Consider the following 20,141-nt stretch of genomic DNA (forward strand, 5'->3'; position numbering starts at 1 on the left):
ATCATTATGCTAAGCTAACGGATGGGTCTTGTCCATCACATCATTCTCTAATGATGTGATCTCGTTCATCAAATGACAACACATGTCCATGGCTAGGAAACTTAACCATCTTTAATTAACGAGCTAGTCAAGTAGAGGCATACTAGGGACACTCTGTTTGTCTATGTATTCACACATGTACTAAGTTTCCGGTTATTACAATTCTAGCATGAATAATAAACATTTATCATGATATAAGGAAATATAAATAACAACTTTATTATTGTCTCTAGGGCATATTTCCTTCAGTATTGAAATCGGGCTTGCCTTCACCAAGCAAAGTATTATGGCGGGATGGACAGAAAATCAATATATAGGAGGTCGATGATGCTTGGATCCCCAATTGTGTGAGAGTAGAAAGGTGAGGGGGTAGCTACTATCAAAGGTCGGTGATCTCGTTGATCTGGTTTCTAGCAACTAGGATGAGGATCTTGTTAGGCAAACATTGTGACCAATAGATGCACTTCTATCCATTCCTCTACCAAAATATGACATGTCGGACTTTGTTGCCTAGAGTTTGACAAAAAAAATGGGATGTTTTCCGTTGGATAGGCATATTTCATGTTGCGAGATCATCGACATGGTAGGAAACTGAGATGCGCGATGGGACGGGGGCGAGGAGGATAAATACAATATGGAGTAATGTCTGGAAGCTATCGTGCATGGCTAAGGTAAAATACATTTATTTGGAGTACTTTACATGATACCCTACTCTGCCGTGTAACTCTAGCTAACAAGCACATGCAAGTTTCGCCCCAATGCCCTACATGTTTGCAAGGCCCCAAAACGATATTGTGCACTTGCTTTTCCAATGCCATAAAGGTAAGAATGTATGAAGAGTCTTGGGTTTGGATGAGGTGAGAAGCATATAAGACGTAAACCAAATTACATTGGGGATCCAAGCTCTGATAGTGAAATATTTTTATCTTTTTGAGGGAGCTCGGCGAACTACACTTCTGCTTCATCTCCTAGGGCTACCTTGAAGAGAGGTGGATGGACTCGACCACCAATGGGTTTTGTACAGCTCAACGTTAACGCCGCATTCGACCAAGATCCGCTCAAATTGGGCATAGTGGGAGTAACTTCAAGAGTAATATAGGGTCCAACTCGGGAAATTTGCCTACGTGGCAATGAGTTAATGAAGAGAGAGGTAATTTGAGAAACTTAGCTAGTTATCGTAACATCACATAACCCAATACAATATGAGTCTATAACCTAATAAATAAAGTTTTGCATGACACCACACTTATGTTACTAAAGGTAGTAACATTGCCTAGGGCTTGTGTAGTTCTGCGAGACACAAGTGGTAAATTTATAAAAGAACTGAATGGTGCAGGGGCATCCTAGTTTTGACATGTCCCTCGCACTATTTGTTGGATGTTATCATCTACTCTCTGTTTCGAATTACTTGTCACGGGTATGGATGTATCTAGATGTATTTTAGTTCTAGATACATTCATTTCTGCGACGAGTAATTTGGAACGGATGGAGTAGTGATTAACTCTCATAATTAATACTATGAAGTGTGGGGGCAAATCAGCCGAAGCACGGCGATTTTGATGATTGCCTTCATATTGTAGGTGAATTTTCCTTGAACATTGTAACAGAGAAGTAAATATTGTATCTCATGAGGCTAGGAGATCTAGTGCTAGTGGATGGCTAGAAGAGCCTCCGAGTGAAATCATGCCCCTTCATCATCAATGATGTAACTGTAATCGCAGGCAAGCCAACAAAGGGGACGATCGTTGTAAAAAAGAAAGGTCCGTATATACTCATTTTCTCCCATGCCTATAAGAGGTAGTACTGAAAATTTTGTCCAGAAAAGATAAACGCTTTCCATGTGGGATTCAAACTAGGGACACCCTCTTTCAAAACGGAGGCTCCAGCTAACTAACCTAATTACGAACCAACTTGTGGTTGGATGGTTAAAAGGACTGTGGTATCTCTTGCCTATCAGGGTTCAAATCCTGGTGCTCGCATTTATTCCTGGATTTATTTCAGAATTTCCGGTGATGTGCATTCAATGGGAGGAGACGTTCCCGTCGACGACGAGTCGCCTACGATGACTTCGTAAATCTCAAGATAATATGTCGGCTCAGTCTTTCGGAGGTGCTCATAGAGGTAGGGTGTGCGTGTGTGCATTCATAGGGGTGAGTGTATGCGCGTGTATATGAGCGCTTGTGTCTGTACTGATGTTCAAAAAAAAGCTAACTAATCTAATCAAACAAAAAGAATGCATGTTTATTTTTAAAGTAACATTGCACATGTTCATGATGCAATTCCATCTATTGTGATTTTCTCAAATTGTGAGGATTTATATGTATACATATGATGTTTGACCGGTAATTAAACGGATTGAGGGCCTGCATGGATCAATTAAATCCCCTTGACCAATGATTGGCGTGAAACATATATGATTATGTGCTTGCACATATATTTCTCGTTGGTGTACACTACAATTTTTTTGCCCGGTCATATTCCCTACGTCCAGTGAAAAATGTATATATATAAATTTTAGGACAAATTATAGAGCAAAGTAAAAAGTGCATTGAAAAGGTGCAAGCTACTATCTCTCCTCTTTAATTAGCCAACCTTTAATGAGTAAGTGCATGTAGAAATTACAAAGACTATATGTAAAATTTATTGGCCTTGATTATTGTATGAAGAGAGAGAAGCATTTTTTTCTACTTTAAAGTGCATTGGGAAACTAGGTAGACTCTTTTGTGAAAAAAACTTAAACCTAGACATACACTTTTCACCAGAAGGGAGTATATGCTATTAATACAATAAGTTCAACAGTGAAACATATATGATTATGTGCTTACACATATATTTCTCACTGGTGTACACCACATTTTTTTCGCCCAGGCATATGTGCTAGTAATACAATAAGTTCAGCGACCGTAGACCGCACAAACATTCTAATCGTTTTGGAATGTACAGTCAATGCGTTCTGGCCCGCATTGGTAGTCAAAATTTCACGCTGTTCACTTAGTATCGTTACAGAAAATTGGCTACGTATAGCATATAAAAAATGCCAGCATGGGTAAATTCGACACCTTGACCTGAAAGCAACCAAGACACATGAACAATACTATACTTCTACAGAACAATCAACCGGCAACTTAAAGAGATTTGACTACGATACAACATTGTTTCCCATTGTCAAGTAGGGCACATTATATGAAGTACTCGTAAATGCAACAAAACCCCTGATACCAGCCCACCAGAAATAATTAATGCATCCTTGTGCACAACCATGAACAAATAATGTTGTTCTGTAAAGGGAAAGTGAAAAACTCTCTCCCTCTGATGTTATCCTTCAATGCTGGTGTTTAAGCATTCTTCAACCACCAAACAATCCTATAGACCATCCAGACCTTAAATTTCCAACTCTTCGGAAGAACTGCAAGAGCAGACATCTTAAGCTGCAATGCATCTGTGGACGCCAAGGGGGATGGCAAGTTCGCAGTGGCACCCTAACAACTCCAGGACGACAATGCCACGCACCTTGGTGCAAGGTCGCTCATGCTCATTTGCAGCCGATGCAAAGATGCTTTCACGTTAAGACCAAACCACAAGCATCTACCAATAAATTTACCAGTAGTCATCCGAATATTCATATCCAGACCAGCGCGAGCGTGGTGCACCTTTGTTTGATTGCCCCGCAGATTGCCAATGTCGAGGGTTAAAACCCCCATCATAATGTCTTCTGTAGTGCTGTTCGGGCGACCTCGGTGTACTCCTCCCCTTATAAGCTCTCCTGCTAGCATTTCTTATATTCTCTTCAATATCATATTCTTCACGCTGCAAAATTCAAACAAAAGGGAAATGCTTCACTAAATGGAAAATAGGTTCAGCTGTAGTATCTGATAAAATGAAACGCAATGCATAAGTTTCATCTTGTAATTATAGAAAATTCATGGTTACAGCCATTAACAACAACTGTAACTAACAAGCAGCATCAAAATCAAACCTAAAAGTAGATTGCTAGTTTGAACCAGAAAATTTTCCAAACATTAGAGATTTCCTATACAACTTGTATTTGGACATCGAAATACGAATTCAAATTTGGAAAATAAACTTTGGCAGGTTTTCAACCGGTTTTGCATCTTCAGCTTCAAATTGTAAATTCCCATTTCTGGAACACTCTTGAGCAGTGACTTCCTATAAGGCTCTAACTAGCAAGAAACAAAAACTGGTCATGGAGTGGCCTGAGGGCTTGTTTCGGTCCCAAATCCTGGCTAGGGGTGTGCATTATTGGCTATGTGATTCGGTCTTCGGGTTACTTTAATTCCAGGTTCCACAAATTGACAACCGAATTCGTAACTAGCCAAACTACTAAGTGAACACTAATATACCAAATTTATTCGATTTGGTTATTCAGGTCTAGGCGTCTAGCTAGAAATAGTTTGCAGCATGGAAAAAATGCAGGAAAATAATAAAGGAAGTGGCAACTCACAAAGTAATCAAAGGAACAAAATGAAAAGGTACATGCACAGTTCCACCCGTCACAAATCAAACATGCTAAGCAAAGCACAAATATACGCCATGGTGACGATTGCTCAAGAATCAAACAAACTAAGCAAATCACACATATACACCACCCAGATGATTGCTTCAATGGGTGGAAACTCCGTGGCACTTTCCACTACAACAGACGTCTTCGTTTGCTCCACCGTCAGCCGGCAAGGACCTGTGGCGGGCTCAGTTGAGAAGGAGCGGCAGTGTCTGCTATGGATGATGGGAGTTGGATATCTTTGTCATCGGGGCGGTACCGGCGGCAGAGAGAGCAGGGACTAATGCGGCTGGGCATGGCCATGTGGATATGGAACAAGGACAGGCTGCCTGGAACCACACGAGGTTGGTGGGCTTGGGGCCTGAAAATATCACAGCTAAGAGCATCTCCAACCAGACCCCCCCCCCCCCCCGCCCCCACCCTCCCCCTCCGATCCGTTGGTCCGGGCGGCACCATCATAGTTGAAGTAGTGGCATCAAAAGACTTGAGGATTTGGCATGCCAGGATCTCACGATGACATCAATGTGCTTCAATGATCACCGTTGTTCAAGAGACTTTGGGATGGGGATGCTCCGGTGTGCAACTACACCGTCAACAGGGACAACTACACCATGGGTACTATCTTGCCGATGGTATCTAACCTTAGTGGGAGATGTTTGTAAAGATTATCCCCGAGTCCCAAGGTAACAAAAGATGTCTGTTTGCACAAATACAAGCTGCTAGCAACGATGTGGAGAGGGCGTTTGGAGTGCTCCAAGCTCGTTGGAGTATTTTTCGTGGAGTTGCAAATATGTAGGATCCTGAGACATTATGGGAGGTGATGACGAAAGAAATAGCACAAAAAAAAATGAAAATAGCACCCAACAATTCAACAATACATAGTTCAAAGTAAAAAGTACTCTAGTGATCTAAACAATCTTATATTTCTTTACAGAGGGAGTACATAGTTCAAACATAAATATTATTTGGAGTGCATCGTTGAAACATAAAATTAATATGACATAACATAACCAATCTAATTGTTTCCAGCATGTATCCACATATGCTTCACAAGATCATTTAGTTGCACATGCGCCTGTTGATCTTGAAGTTGTCGGTGCATCTCTAGGAAGTTGAGAACATGGGCTGCATCTTATTCCGGGCGGCAGACATGTACTCCGGGTTTCTCAAAGTCAGAAGTATGGTGAGCACCATCACCCTCATCCTCCACAATCATGTTGTGCAAGATCACACAAGTTGAATGATCTATGTGCATAACTCCGCCTATGTTGTCTCAACATAGCCAGTCCCAAGCCCGGGTGAAGGAGGAGGGTTGCGATAGGCTTGGCAAGCCAACGTCAAAACTCAGCCACTCTTACAGCGATGAAACCCAGAAGAACATCGTTGGGGCGTAAACCTCTTAGCGACGGATCATATCGGAACCCAGATATTGCGTAGGGCGCCGTATCTTGATCTGGATACAGTGGCAAGTGAGCAAGGATCGGGTCGTCACATCCTTAGTGGCGCACTACATCAACGCCCAAGTGTAGTGAAAATGAGCAAAAGGGTCTTCGCATTTGAGTCAACAAGTGCGAAGGGTAAGAAAGCTAGCCGAGCCTAGTAGGATCCGCTTAGGTAGCTGGGACATTGGGTCCCTAACAGGTAAGCTACGAGAGCTAGTTGATATAGCAGTGAAGAGAGGTGCTGATATACTTTGCGTCCAAGAAACCAAGTGGAGGGGGCAGAAGGCGAAGGAGGTGGACGATAGCGGCTTCAAGTTGTGGTACACGGGGACAACTGCAAGCAGAAATGGAGTAGGTATCTTGATCAACAAGAGCCTCAAGTATGGGGTGGTAGACGTGAAGAGGCGTGGGGACTGGATTATCCTGGTCAAGCTGGTAGTTGGAGACTTAGTTCTCAATGTTATCAACGCGTATGCCCCGCAAGTAGGCCACAACGAGGACACCAAGAGGGAGTTCTGGGAAGGCCTGGAGGACATGGTTAGGAGTGTACCTATTAGCGAGAAGCTCTTCATAGGAGGAGACCTCAATGGCCACATGGTTACATCTAACACGGGTTTTGAAGGGATGAGTGGGGCTTTGGCTATGGCGTCAGAAATCAAGGAGATGTCTTAGGCTTCCCTTTGGCCTACGACATGATCGTAGCTAACACCCTCTTTAAAAAGAGAGAATCACATCTAGTGACTTTTAGTAGTGGTCAACACTCTAGCCAGATTGATTGCGTCCTCTCGAGAAGAGAAGACAGGCGTGCTTGCCTAGACTATAAGGTGATACCTGGAGAGAGTGTTGTCCCTCAGCATAAGCTTGTGGTGGCTGACTTCCGCTTTCAGATTCGTGCCAGCAAGATAAGCGTGCCAAAGTCGCCAGAAGGAAGTGGTGGAAGCTCAAGGGAGAGGCAACCTAGGCTTTCAAGGAGAGGGTCATTAAGGAGGGGCGGAGGAAAGGGGTGATATAGACTATATGTGGATGAAGATGGCGACTTGCATTCGCAAGGTGGCTTCAGAGGAGTTTGGAGTAACCAAGGGAAGTAGAAGCGAAGCTAAAGATACCTGGTGGCGGAACGATGATGTCCATAAGGCTATTAAGGAGAAGAAAGACTATTTCAGGCAACATAGAGTACAAGGTGGCAAAGAAGGCCGCAAAGCAAGCTATGAGTGAAGCAAGGGGTCGAGCGTATGAGGACCTCTACCGGCACTTAAGACACGAAGAAAGGTGAAAGGGACATCCATAAGATGGCCAAGATCCAAGAGAGGAAGATGAGGGATGTCGACCAAGCCAAATGCATCAAAGGACGAAGCAGATGAACTCCTGGTGAAAGATGAGGTTAAGCATAGATGGTGGGAGTACTTCCAGAAGCTGATCAATGGAGAGAATGAGAGCTATACCATTGAACTGGACGACTCCTTTGCTGGTACCCGCGGGCGTTTTGTGCGGTGAATCCAGGAGTCTGGGGGTCAGGGAGGCTTCAAAAAGGATGAAAGGAGGCAAGGCAATCAGCCTTGATTGTATTGTATCCCCATTGAGGTGTGGAGAGGCCTCGGAGACATAGCAGGCTTCAAAAAGGATGAAAGGAGGCAAGGCAATCAGCCTTGATTGTATTGTATCCCCATTGAGGTGTGGAGAGGCCTCGGAGACATAGCGATAGTATGGCTAAGCTTTTTAACCTCATTTTTCGGGCAAACAAGATGCCAAAAGAGTGGAGATGGAGTATATTAGTACCAATCTTCAAGAACAAGGGGGATGTTCAAAGTTGTACTTCCCGTGGAATTAAGCTGACAAGCCATACAAGGAAGCTATGGGAGAGAGTCATTGAGCACCGCTTAAAAAGAATGACAGGCGTGACCAAAAATCAGTTTGGTTTCATGCCTGGGAGGTCGACCATGGAAGCCATTTTCTTGGTAGGACAACTTATGGAGAGATACATGAAGCAAAAGAAGAACATGCACATGGTGTTCATTGACTTGGAGAAGGCCTACGATACGATACCACGGAATGTCATGTGGTGGGCCTTGGAGAAACACAAGTCCCAACAAAGTACATTACCCTCATCAAGGACATGTACGATAATGTTGTGACAAGTGATGGCGACATTGACGACTTCCCGATTAAAATAGGACTGCACCAAGAGTCAACTTTGAGCCCTTGTCTTTTTGCTTTGATGATGGATGAGGCCACAAAGGAGATATCCCATGGTGTATGCTCTTTACGGAAGATGTAGTGCTAGTCGATGATAGTCGGACAGGGTTAATAGAAAGTTAGAGCTATGAAGACAAACCTTGGAATCGAAAGGTTTTAGGCTTGGTAGAACTAAAATCAAGTACATGAGGTGCGGTTTTAGCACTACTAGGTACGAGGAGGGGGTTAGCCTTGATGGGCAGGTGGTACCTCAAAAGGACACCTTTAGATATTTCAGGTCAATGTTGCAGAAGGATGGTGATATCGATGAAGATTTTGAGCCATCGAATCAAAGCCGGATGGATGAAGTGACACCAAGCTTCTGGCGTTCTCTGTGACAAGAGAGTGCCACAAAAGCTAAAAGGCAGGTTCTATAATATGGTGATTCGACCCGCAATGTTGTATCACGTTGAGTGTTGGTCGACTAAAAGGCGACATGGTAACAGTTGGGCACAGGGAGATGCGTATGTTGAGATGGATGTGTGGCTACACAAGGAAGGATCTGGTCCGGGATGATGGTATACGAGATAGAGTTGGGGTAGCACCGATTGAAGAGTTGTCCAACATCATCTGAGATGGTTGGGGCATATTCAGCACAGACCCCTAGAAGCCCCGGTGCATAATGGACGACTAAAGCGTGTTGACAATGTAAGAGAGGTCGGGGTAGACCAAACTTGCCATGGGAGGAGTCTGTAAAAAAGGATTGGAATATCACCAAAGAACTAGCCATGGATAGGGGTGCTTGGAGGTTAGCTATCCATGTGCCAGAACCATGAGTTTCAGCTTTAGCCTACCCCAACTTGTTTGGGACTAAAGGCTTTGTTGTTGTTGTAATGATCTATGTGCATAGGAATACATGGATTCGGGGTTTTGGAAATGTGGGGGGGGGGGGGGGGGGGGGTTAAATTAGCCCCGTTCCCCGTCCGGTTGGAGATGCTCTAGCTGTGCTGCACGGAACATCATGGTCTTATTGGGTAGTTCAGTTTTATGGAGTGACAACCGAATAGCACAAGAATTGGTGCCAAACCCAGAACCCGTAAACCGGATAATCCCATAATTTGGCTAATTCAGTTCGGTTTCAGGTTAAATGCACCTAATCCTGGCACCGATCACGCAGTGCCATGAAATGACCTACTTCAAGTGTTTACCAACAGCACTGTTATAAGTTCAGAGTTAAGACTGCTCCCGTTAGTTTTTTTTTCAGTACATTATAGTTGGAACTTGAAATTCACACAAGGTAATCAGTTCTGATTTTCCTTCTAAGCTTCTGTTATGCACGTAACTGGTTGGGTGTGCTTTCATGAAAACATTAGTTAATTGCCATTTTCCAGAATCATAGTCGATTGCAGTTATGTTTTACCTTGTCAGGATCTGAAAGAATATTATATGCCTCTCCAATCGTTTTGAACAGATGGTCGGCATCTGCATAAACCTCCTTTGCGACATCCCTCCAAAACCCATCATCGGCATTCTCATTTCTTACAAGCAATTGAGTGGCCTGCAGGTCAAAGTGGTGTAAAAAGCAAACTCTGCCTACATAAGAAACAATGAGAAATTTTCTGAAATAATGGGAACCTTATCCGGGTGGTGTCTCAATGCAGCTTTTCGGTAGGCCTTCTTAACATCTGCTGGAGAACAGGACGGTTCGACTCCCCTGGAAAGAATGGATAACACCCAATTGAGTTTATCTCCTCATGACATGAGCAATACAGAATTTGCTTCATTCCATGAGAAATGCGATAAATTTATAAGTAGTGACTGGAAATGAGATGAGTACTGGTAAACCCGAAGCTAAAACATGTCTTTAAAAAACTTGGGGGTGATAGATGAAGTTGCCTTGCAACATACGTAGCATAACATAACTTTCTTGCTGATGTCATTTCAATGTCATATTGGTGCTCTTACGAACAGTTTCAGCACATTGACGAGCACAAAGAGCAAAGTTCCACTAAGGCTATAAGAAAGCACAGTCAGTTCTTGTAGGCATAATCAATGGTGTTCTTTGTTTTTCTACGATAATATAAAGTGGAAAACAAATGTAGGAGGCATGCATTATCAAACTGTTCTGGATGATGGAACTGAAACTAAACTTGTGGCAAGGAAAACACTATTAGATGAACAGATAGGTAAATTTCACTTAGAAAACTTACAAGATTAAATAAAAATTCAAGGGAGTATCTTTTCTTGCTTCATCCTCCGCAGATAGAAGTCGAGCACGCGCCTGCTTCAGGTCACTATGCTTATTGAAAACTTTTGGTGATACTCCAGGCTTATTGGCTTGCTTTTGAAGAAGTGAGATTAGCTTCCGTAAATCATTAGCAGATTGTCCATAATCCCTTATCATCTCATATAAGGTAGCCCGCCTGGAAATTGCCTGGAATTAAGAAGCTATTAGACTAAATCCTTGAACAATAATGTAGAGTTAAGATAGTCCGTATCTAATCTTTGACCTCCAGTTATTCTATACAAAACATGTGAAAAAAGAGAAGCTCATAACACAGAACAAAAGCTACTAAAGTATACCTTGGGATAATTTGCATCGAGAACCATGGCTAGTGAACAATCTGCAATTGCATCAGTAAGTTGACCAAGTGCTTGATATGCAGCTGCACGGTTGCAAAAGCAGACAGCTGAAAAGGGCCGTGAATCACTATTGTATGCCAAAGCCGCTGAATACTGTTCCACAGCTTCCGAATATCGCCGAGCTTGAAATGATTCATTCCCTGCAGCCTAATAAGGATTATAGGTGGAGAAAGAACAATAGATTTGTCATTGTTGATTCCGGACTGCAAGAACTTGGGTTTTGATTCTGTTAGATTTCTCAGATTTATGACTTCCGTTCTTGATTTCAAGTTATTAGTTTGCTAGCCTGCTATAGCACGTGCACGCACACGCACACACAACCGTCAAACGGACTAAGCTGCTCCCAAATGACACCCCTGCCTCCCCAACCCCAGTCGGAGTGGCTCAAAATGCCAGGCCATGAAGCAACCAGGGGCCAGTTTTATGTTGTTCATTAATGTGAAAACTCGACAATAGTTCTTCTTTTGAATCGGAGGCCAAGTTCCAAACCATGTTTCCGTCTATGAGAAGGTTTTCTTGCTTGTTTTTTTATTCTTCTTTTTTGGTCCAGGAACTTGTGGATAGAATTCTAAGGCCAAGTATAACTGAAAGCGGCTAAGAGGTTAATATGATTTAGAAATGAGATGACAATAATAATGCATATACATCAGCGAACATCGTGTATGGAACTTATCAAAATTAGAGAACTTGATTGTTCAACTGAAATTTAGCCGTCGGAAAATGTAGAAACAATTTATAGCATTCAAAGAAATAGGATGCCAAGGAAATATAATCAGCATACACATACCATTGGTAGATATGACACAGAACATATCAGCAGGTTTCTACTTTGCTAGTGCGCTAGAGGATGAAGAAAAATCAATAAACAGACATATACCTTGAAGGAAAGAAGTTTCCTTATACTTGTAGACAATGATGAGAAACATTTCCTAGTGCTCCCGTCACTGCGTGGTTGTCATCATTCAGAAGTTAAATATCACAATACAGACTAAGAAAAAGGAATGAAAATCACAGGACCTGGCAAATTTACCTCTCTTCGGCAGGTGTCGCCGGCTCATGCCTCTTTAGCAAGTCAAGAGACTCTTCAAGCTTGCCTAGAAGGAAGTAAGACTTGCCAATAAGGTATGGCCGCCAAAGTGTTGCGGAGCATTCTGCCTTTTCAGGTACACTAGAAATATTTGGCTCTCCATTGGCATTAATTGAAACAGAATTTCTTTCAGCCAAATCTGCTGTTTCTTGACAGAGTTCAATTACTTCTTCATATCTTCGTAGCTGTTTAGTGTCACAACCATATTAGTGAAGCAGTGATAAAAAAAGGATTCTTAACAATTCATTAGTGTAAAACCTCAGGCTAGAAATACATACTGTCAGCAGTGCCTCTGCTTTCATCTCCATTAAGTTATCCGAGTGTGAACTTATGTGCAATGCACTGGAGATAAGATCCAAAGCCGTTTCTGCATCAGGCAATGTTCTTTTCTTAAGAAGCTCCCTGGACTGGGATATACAGTCTGCCACTCTCTGCGGTATTGGTAAAAGGATGTCAATGAGACATAATGAACAAGCAGATAACTCAAATCTTATTTCCTAAGGAAGCGATCATTCAAAAACTAGTACATCTGAACAATCCAAGAAGGGAATGTAACAATTGCATATCGATAACTAGGTGGGGCCACCAGACCAACACGAGATTCTACGAGCATTAAGCATGTAGTCATATACTATGGGGTTTGTACGTGATTCTGGATCTTCAAGTCCAAACAGAAATAATATTAGGAGAAGCTCACTATTTTAGCAAGACCAAACGTGAAAATCAAATTTTAGATGCAGGTAGCCTAAATGTAGATTAGCTTATATCATCGACTAGCTATTAGTGCGCACAAGATATGCCCCTGCAGCCGAAGGAAAGGAATGTGTATCAAACAATAACTCCTTGATGATAACAGGAAGGTGCGCACAAGATATTACACAGCTCCTCTAAAATAGACAAATTGCAAGCCTGGTACATAATAATTTCGCAACTGTATAGCAGAAAACGAGCAATTTGATGAGTCAGTGGTTGCTTGACGATAACAGAGTTCTCTTACAAAATAGTGCATCTAGGAATATCATGAGAATACGGTGAGGGTGTTCAATAGAAGATCCAAGCACACATACATGACTCAAGTAAGAATGGCTTTTCTCTCAATAATAAGTAAGAGTATGCTTAAAGAAATTACATCGTGTTATCAACAACTACCCACTTCATGAATGCAGACAAATAACATCAATGAAATAAGCTAGCCACCCATTTTTATCCAACAGAAGGTTTAGTATAACCATATTATCACCAGCAACTTAAAATGAAAAGGGAAAAACAAGCTGGTGATTCTGCAATTAAAACTACAGAAAATCAACATTCATCTATGTGTTATTGTGTGGAAAGGTATATTATATTTTGCAGATCAAGGTAGTGCTTAAAAAGGACAGACCCAGTGTATAGAAGCTCCCACACAAGGTGGGTCTGGGGAGGGATTATAGGAACCTACCTGCGAAGTGCAATGCAGAGAGGCTGGTTCGAACCCAGGACCTCTTGGCACAAGTGGGAAAATCTATTGCAAAAATTCCAATGCTAGCACTAATGCGGTTCTATCGTTGTTTATACACAGTTGGTACGTGGGACGAAATCCTTATTATTCTAGCCATGGCAACTATTTGCTCATAGTGTCTGGTATTGTGGTAATGGCCAACATTCCTGGTATGCCAGCACCAAGGCAATGCCTAGAACAGGCACAATTTTCAGTAAAATAGCTATAATTACTTGATTACCACCAATATTAAGCTAATCATGTAAGTATTTAGTCCATTTGATACCCTCATCAGATGCAATGAAATATGGGAAGCAGACTAAGGCCACTGTTCATCGAGATGTAAAAGGCTAGTCAATGGAACCGTTCCATGTAGTGACATGCTGGAATTGAACCATAAATTGTCTAATGCAGCATAATAAGTTTCTTCATCAGAGCTGCATCCTACTGATATGACACTTGGGGCAGGTATTGACCTGTTTGGCAAGTGGCAACTCAAAAGAACTTCAAGCTTTTGAGGTCAGATTTATTTCCCTAGTCCTTGTATTTCTAGTTTAATTAAGAGTTCAATTTTCTTCGCTGGCCCATGAATAGTTGGCCCAATCCATGTAAAACTAAACTATGTGTGCATTCCATAGCAAACCTAAAGGACAGACCCAGTGCATAGAAGCTCCCACACAAGGTGGGGTCTGGGGAGGGATTATAGGAACCTAGTCTTACCCCTGCAAAGTGCAATGCAGAGAGGCTGGTTCGAACCCAGTACCTCTTGGCACAAGTGGGGAGGACTTCACCACTGCGCCAGGCCTGCCCTCATTCCATAGCAAACCTGTTTGCACCAATTACCTTAAGTGGTCAACAGACTAGCCACCTGTAACAAATGAGCTGAAGGAATCGCCAAAGATCATGCATTACAGCAAGTACTATAAAAAGGAGGCCACCTGGCGACAGCATCCTCACCTTGTTTGCCTAGCCAAATTATTCCACATAGCTACCCAGGAGCCAAATCAGGGACTGGGCACCAGGTCCTGGCTTGCGATCTATATGGCCACCTACAAGCCTACTTGGAGATTATGCATTAGCTTAATCGGGGAGTTGGCAGGCTCTGGCCTGCCACCTAGGATCCTGATCAGGAATCATGCATTAGTCTAATCAGGGATTGCGCACCAGGAGCTGGCCTGCCACCCAAGTAGCCCTTTGGATAACACTGATTGTCTGACTGTAGCCACACAAAATACATACTTTCATCACATATTGCTAGAGAACCACAAGTCATTGGTACGTTTTAGGGCTGACAAGACTGAAGACGTAAATTCCAAAACATACTAATATCACCAAATTGAACAGAACAAAAAAATTGAAGGTGATTTAACATGCTGATACTATTAAATTGTACAGGATGAAAAACTTGAAGGTAACCCTTGAGCAGAAAAAACATGCCTTGACTCTTTCCAGACCATTTGAAGCCTCAGCAAACATTTTGGTGTCAGAATAAGCAGTGTTACTAGATTTCAAACAGGCTGTGTAATTGTTTGATGCACCTTCAAGATCCCCAAGCGCAAGTTGGCAACTGCATGCGTAGATAGTAAGAAATTAAACCTAGCAATCACTTAAGAAGTTTAACAGTAAGAAAGTACCAGCAACTGAAGTTGCTGAGTTAATAATGGTCTCTCCAAAGTACTCTACTACAACACATATCAAGCGGCAAACCAGATCAACAGAAATGTTTTCCCCTGGACTATAGTTTTAGTCATGTAAAATATACCATGGCTATAACCTGACTGACATAAAAGGAGATCTGAATTATCTGAGCATAGTGGCACTATTACAACCAGACCACACATTACTGACCTTCCAGATGCATATAAATTTAAAATTATTTATAATGCTAAAAATATCTTCGAATCTTCCATGATAAAAAAAACAGAACATACCACTATTGGGCATTTACCAGAATAATATACATCAATGGCCCTTGCATAAAATTTAGTCCCCCGTATAATGATCGGGGCTCTGATGTTTTTTGCTCAACCAGACATGCTATTGCAATGGAAAAAATACAAATCTTTAATTCTGTATAAAGGCCTCAATCTCAGTGGCAGCAGTCCATCCACCTTCTCCTACACTGTCTTACATGCCTACCTGCGGGATAATCTCAATGCAAAACCTAGATGCCTCTCGATTCTACTCGAGGCGGAGCTTGGTCGAGAGATGAGACCGATGCCAAGGGTGTGTCATGTAGCACAACAGTTATGGTTTGACATGCTGAAGCAATCTAATCTGTTGATCCGTAGCATGGTATTTAGCTAGTATACAGAAGAATTAGTTGGGTTGAGGAGAGCAACTCCTTACTTTGCAGCACGAACTTTAGCCTTGAGAAAGGTGGGGTCAATAGATGTCGCGATTGAACAATCTTGAAGAGCTTCTCTCATTCTCCCCAGAGACATTCTAGTAGCTGCACGGTTGCTATAGCACAGCATCAACGCATGGGAACAGCGTCCAGAAGTTGCATACTGGGAAATTGAATTTATTCCACGGGTATAACACCCCTCTGCAGTAGCAAAGTGACCATTTGCATAGGCTTGATTCCCACTGGCACAAATGGAACAAAAAACTATGATATAACAAAAATTGGAGTAATCACAAGCTTTTACAGTAAGATATTTCTAAATGCCATAACGATGACAATGAGATATATAGAAAAAATCAAACATGTCCAGACAAACCTTGTACGCCAGGTCTCACAAGTCTCCAAGTCTGCGGAAACTGATGCATCTCTCCTCAACTGCTCTTTCACTGAATTTTCTGTTGTACTTGTTTCTGGGGAAAACTGCATGCTTTTTGTGTCTTGTGAGCCTTTTGGTTGTACAGAAGCCTGGGTAGCTGAAGGCTTAGGCGCCTGACCAACCTTAGTCCTTAACTTCCTTTTTGTAGTATGTCTTTGTGTCGGTAAGGAACTTTCAGGATACAGTGATGCACCAAAGGTGAAGTTCAGCCGACTCAAATTTGCCGAGCTTGATTGAATATTAACAGGTTCACCAGACTCATGTGGTGTTCTGGAGGTGTTCTCTTCGCAAGTCGGCCCACTAACATTACATCCAGAACCATCAACCCAAGCTTCTGTCGTGTACATTTTAGGTTCACCATTTGCATCAACATTCATATTAGTGAAAATGGGCTGTGGTGCATCATAGAAATTTATTTCTCCATCGAAACTAGAAAAGTTGCTACCAAAGTTACTCTCAGATGCATCCGCAATGGGATCTCTGCCTTCATCTTGACACGTTGGAAGATCTGCATCAATAACCAAGTGCTCAGTTGCAGAAACTAGATCATCTTCAGCACAACTGGTATTCTGATTCGGGACACTACCATCACAAATGTCAGTGGACTGATCACAACTCACGAATGCCTCTCTTGGCACTTGTTCAACTGTTGCCTGATAAGGAGAACAATCCATTGGTGAATAGTCACCTGTTAAATCTGAAGCTAATCCATTGGCGCATGTTTCTTGAGAAACTTGATGGAGTTGACCATGCTGTTTTAGCCTTGTTGGTCTTTTCTTTTTCCTTGTGCTTCTATGTGCTTCCTTTTTGTCTCTATACGCTGATTTTATATAGTCTATACCAAATAAGCTCTCTCTGGAGCAACTAGCAGGATCTTGTTTGACCGCACAAGATTCACCAGGAGCACTTTCGCTTCCTCCATTTGGAGGACTGGAACTGAAAGACGGCATCGCATTTGCAGAAGTAGAGTAAGTAGATGAATGATTCGACGGAGTAAACGGGCATGACTCCTGAACTTTGGGCTGCGGAAAGGTACAATATCCTGGCACAGCTTCTACTTTGCTCTGAAAGGAAAATTTAGGAGTACACGCATCACTTGCGTTGACATTTCCAGCTGATGGTCCTTCCTTGTTGATGTTTAATTTCTTGATTTCATCTTGCAGTGCATGTTCTGCAGTCCCTTCAGATAGAATAGTTACACTGCTGCCACTGCCATCATTAGCCAAGCTCCCTCTACTGCCCTTTGATTCAGAGGATACATTAGTTTGAAAGCTTGTGAATGATGTGGTCTTCAAAGAAGAAAAACTTGAAGTTGCATTACTACCAAAAACAAATGGTTCTGGTTGCCGAGTAGCAGCTTCATCTTTCACGCTCTGAGATGGGATTACCTGCTCTATATTTAACTTTGTCATCTTCTCCGGAAGTGTGCTCCCCATAGTACCATGAGCTGAAGTACAAGTGCTTGTACTTGCACCACTGCCACTATTATCACCATCATCCATGACAACCCTTGCTGACTGCTCTGAAGCAGAGTATGTGCTTCCATTTCTTCCAAATACAAAAGTCTCTGGTGAACAATTTGTATCATCACTTTTCATGCTCTGTTTAACTCCACCTCCTACATTCAAATTTGATGCCCTCTCTGGAGGTACATTGGCAGCACCATTGGCAGAGATAGAAGCATTGTTATTCCCGAAGGAGAAAAATATACTGCCCTTGTCTGAAGTATTGCTTGAAGCGTTGCCAAATATAGTACCTGCAGTTCGGCCATCCCCAAAGCCAAGCACTTCAGTTTGACGACTACCGCTACCTCCATCTTTCATGTACTGAAACGTGCCACTTCCTATATTCAACTGTGTTATCTTCTCCTGAAGCACACTTGCATCATGAGCACGATAATCTGCAGTAGCATCACTGGTGCTTTCAGCATGGCCACTTTCCGGTGTACCATTTGCCTTGGTAACCTGAACTGAACTGGAAGCATATGAATCAGCACAAAAGGAAGCAGTGCTCCTACTATCAGCAAAACTCACAGCCCCATTACTCCCAAACACAAACGTTTTTGGCCCAACTTTAGCACCCTCATTCTGTAATGGCACTTCGGTTCCTATATTCAACTGTGTCAGCTTTTCCGGGAGCACATTGGCCTCGCTGCTGGAAACCAAACTAGGTATAGTAGCACCAAAGACAAAGCTCTTCTCGGTTTGATCCACCCCCTTACCAGCACCAACGCTGCATTTACCTGGACTCTGCAGGTTCAGCTTCCCCATCTTATGGTCCAGCTTCGAAGCAGCTGATGAGCCCACATCGAACCGTGGCAGGCTGTCCCTCACGCTCCCAAACACGAAGGGAGCTTCATTGGATGCCGCCGGCGGCGGCCGCCTCGCCGCTGGAGCAGGTCCAAACACATTGCCCACCTTCTGGCCCTTCCCGAATTCGTAACCACCGCCACCAGCCACACTCCCCGACCCGCCAGTTCCGTCCTGCCCCGATGCATCCGTACCGCCGCCCAGGAATGGATTCCACGGCGCCGAGGTCGAGGTCGAGGTCGACGGTTGCGCGCGAGAGCGGGAGGTGGTGGCCGCGTGTCGGCGCTTGGCCAGCCGAGGGGCTCGGCGGGACGGCGGCGCGGCGGAAGGGTCAGCGGGCGGCGGCGCGAGGCCGAGACCTAGGTGGGGGCTGGTCATGGCGGCGGCGGCGGCTGGATGGGGCGAACTAGGGTTTTAGCGCGCGGGGCAGGGCGGCACCGCCCACGGCATCCCCCTCGGCGCTGGGGCGGCGGCGGGCGGCGGGCGGCGGGCGATCGGTGGGGAAGGTTCTGGAGAGGCGTGGAAGGGTGCGGCTGATTTGGGGGAGGGCGTGGCAAGGCGGAGGGGGGGAGAGGAGGCGGGCGAGGGCAGGGGAGGAGGTTGCTTACGGAAGGCGGCGAAGGCGATGCGTGGGCGTCTATTGGTTTGGCAATTTCATACTTGGGCTTCCTTCGTAGACGCTGTCCCATTTTTCAAATTTGGAAATGGCCTGGCTTGGGTCGTTCCCAGCTGGACTCTTTCCTTTTACTTGCCTCCAAGCATTTGTGCATTCCGAGCAGGAGTCCTGCGTGAACTTTTGCGGCGTCTGTCCTCGTAAAATTTGTATTATCGTAGTACTGTGCATTCATCGATTTTCTGTGAGATCATGCATCTAGACAAGTGTTGTTGTTGTTATTGTTGTTGTTGTTATTGTTGTTGTTGTTGTTGTTGTTGTTTTACAGGGATCTAGACAAGTGTTTGAGTGAATTTTCGTAAAAAAAAAGTGTTTGAGTGAAAGTATGAACTGAAAAATGGACTATAGTTTTTGCAAGTTGCAGTCTTTGTTTCTTTTACTGAAACTACAAAAAATGCTCGTGCGTTGCAACGAGAGAAACAAATCTCATATGCCCCTAGGGACCTGTATGTGCTGCTAATTCTCCTTTTCGCCCACCCACAAAAAAATTCTCCTTTTCGCCACCGTTGTTGTTAATGGTTACATTGTCTGTTCATGATCAATCCCAAGGTCTGCATCAACTTGTAAATCCACGTACTTATAGTGGGTGTCCACATATGAGTGTATGCTGAGGAATGCCTTCATGCTCGTCGTGGTAAGCGCCAAAGTTCATGTCCAACTTTTTGCCTCTCCGTTGACCACTATCACTAATCTGTCGGCTTTGTCCTGCAGAGACATGGTGTTGAGGTGTGAGGAAATCCATCGTCGACGACACACATCTTTTAGTGTGGGGAATCAGATGAAGGTGACATGAGGGTTAGACTCACGATGACAGTGTCATGGTCGGGTTTCTCAGGTTCTCAAATTTAAAAGGGAAATAAAGAATACTGCAGTTGCAAACCGATTTTATATATTTGGATGATCAGCGTGTCCTTATTGAAGCTATCATTACCTTCCACTGCATGCAACAATGTGATAGCGCAGATGCCATTGCCCTCGATCCTGCCACCGGCAACGC

The 20,141-nt window shown here is 43.5% G+C and overlaps 1 protein-coding gene across 3 annotated transcripts; it reads right to left on the reverse strand.

The window, feature by feature from the left end:
• Positions 1-3,164: 3,164 nt before the first annotated feature.
• Positions 3,165-19,089, reverse strand: LOC125514940 (uncharacterized). 3 transcript variants are annotated; one of them, XM_048680323.2, is made up of 12 exons: positions 16,749-19,083; positions 16,103-16,670; positions 15,729-15,968; positions 14,817-14,946; positions 12,181-12,333; positions 11,846-12,087; positions 11,693-11,759; positions 10,756-10,962; positions 10,383-10,606; positions 9,808-9,886; positions 9,593-9,730; positions 3,165-3,846 (listed from the first exon to the last, which is right to left on the reverse strand). In XM_048680323.2, exons 1-12 carry the CDS (start codon positions 18,847-18,849, stop codon positions 3,637-3,639), a joined length of 4,359 nt encoding a protein of 1,452 aa, XP_048536280.2. In that variant the 5' UTR covers positions 18,850-19,083; the 3' UTR covers positions 3,165-3,636. The 3 variants fall into 3 exon arrangements, 2 of the variants coding, with proteins under 2 accessions (XP_048536280.2, XP_048536273.2); XM_048680316.2 differs by having other exon boundaries at positions 16,103-19,083; XR_015603471.1 differs by lacking the exons at positions 3,165-3,846; positions 9,593-9,730 and having other exon boundaries at positions 9,842-9,886; positions 10,756-10,955; positions 16,103-19,089.
• Positions 19,090-20,141: the final 1,052 nt, after the last annotated feature.

The sequence above is a fragment of the Triticum urartu genome, chromosome 1A (assembly GCF_056163025.1).
Source record: "Triticum urartu cultivar PI428250 chromosome 1A, HENAU_Tu73, whole genome shotgun sequence".
Lineage (NCBI taxonomy): Eukaryota > Viridiplantae > Streptophyta > Magnoliopsida > Poales > Poaceae > Triticum > Triticum urartu.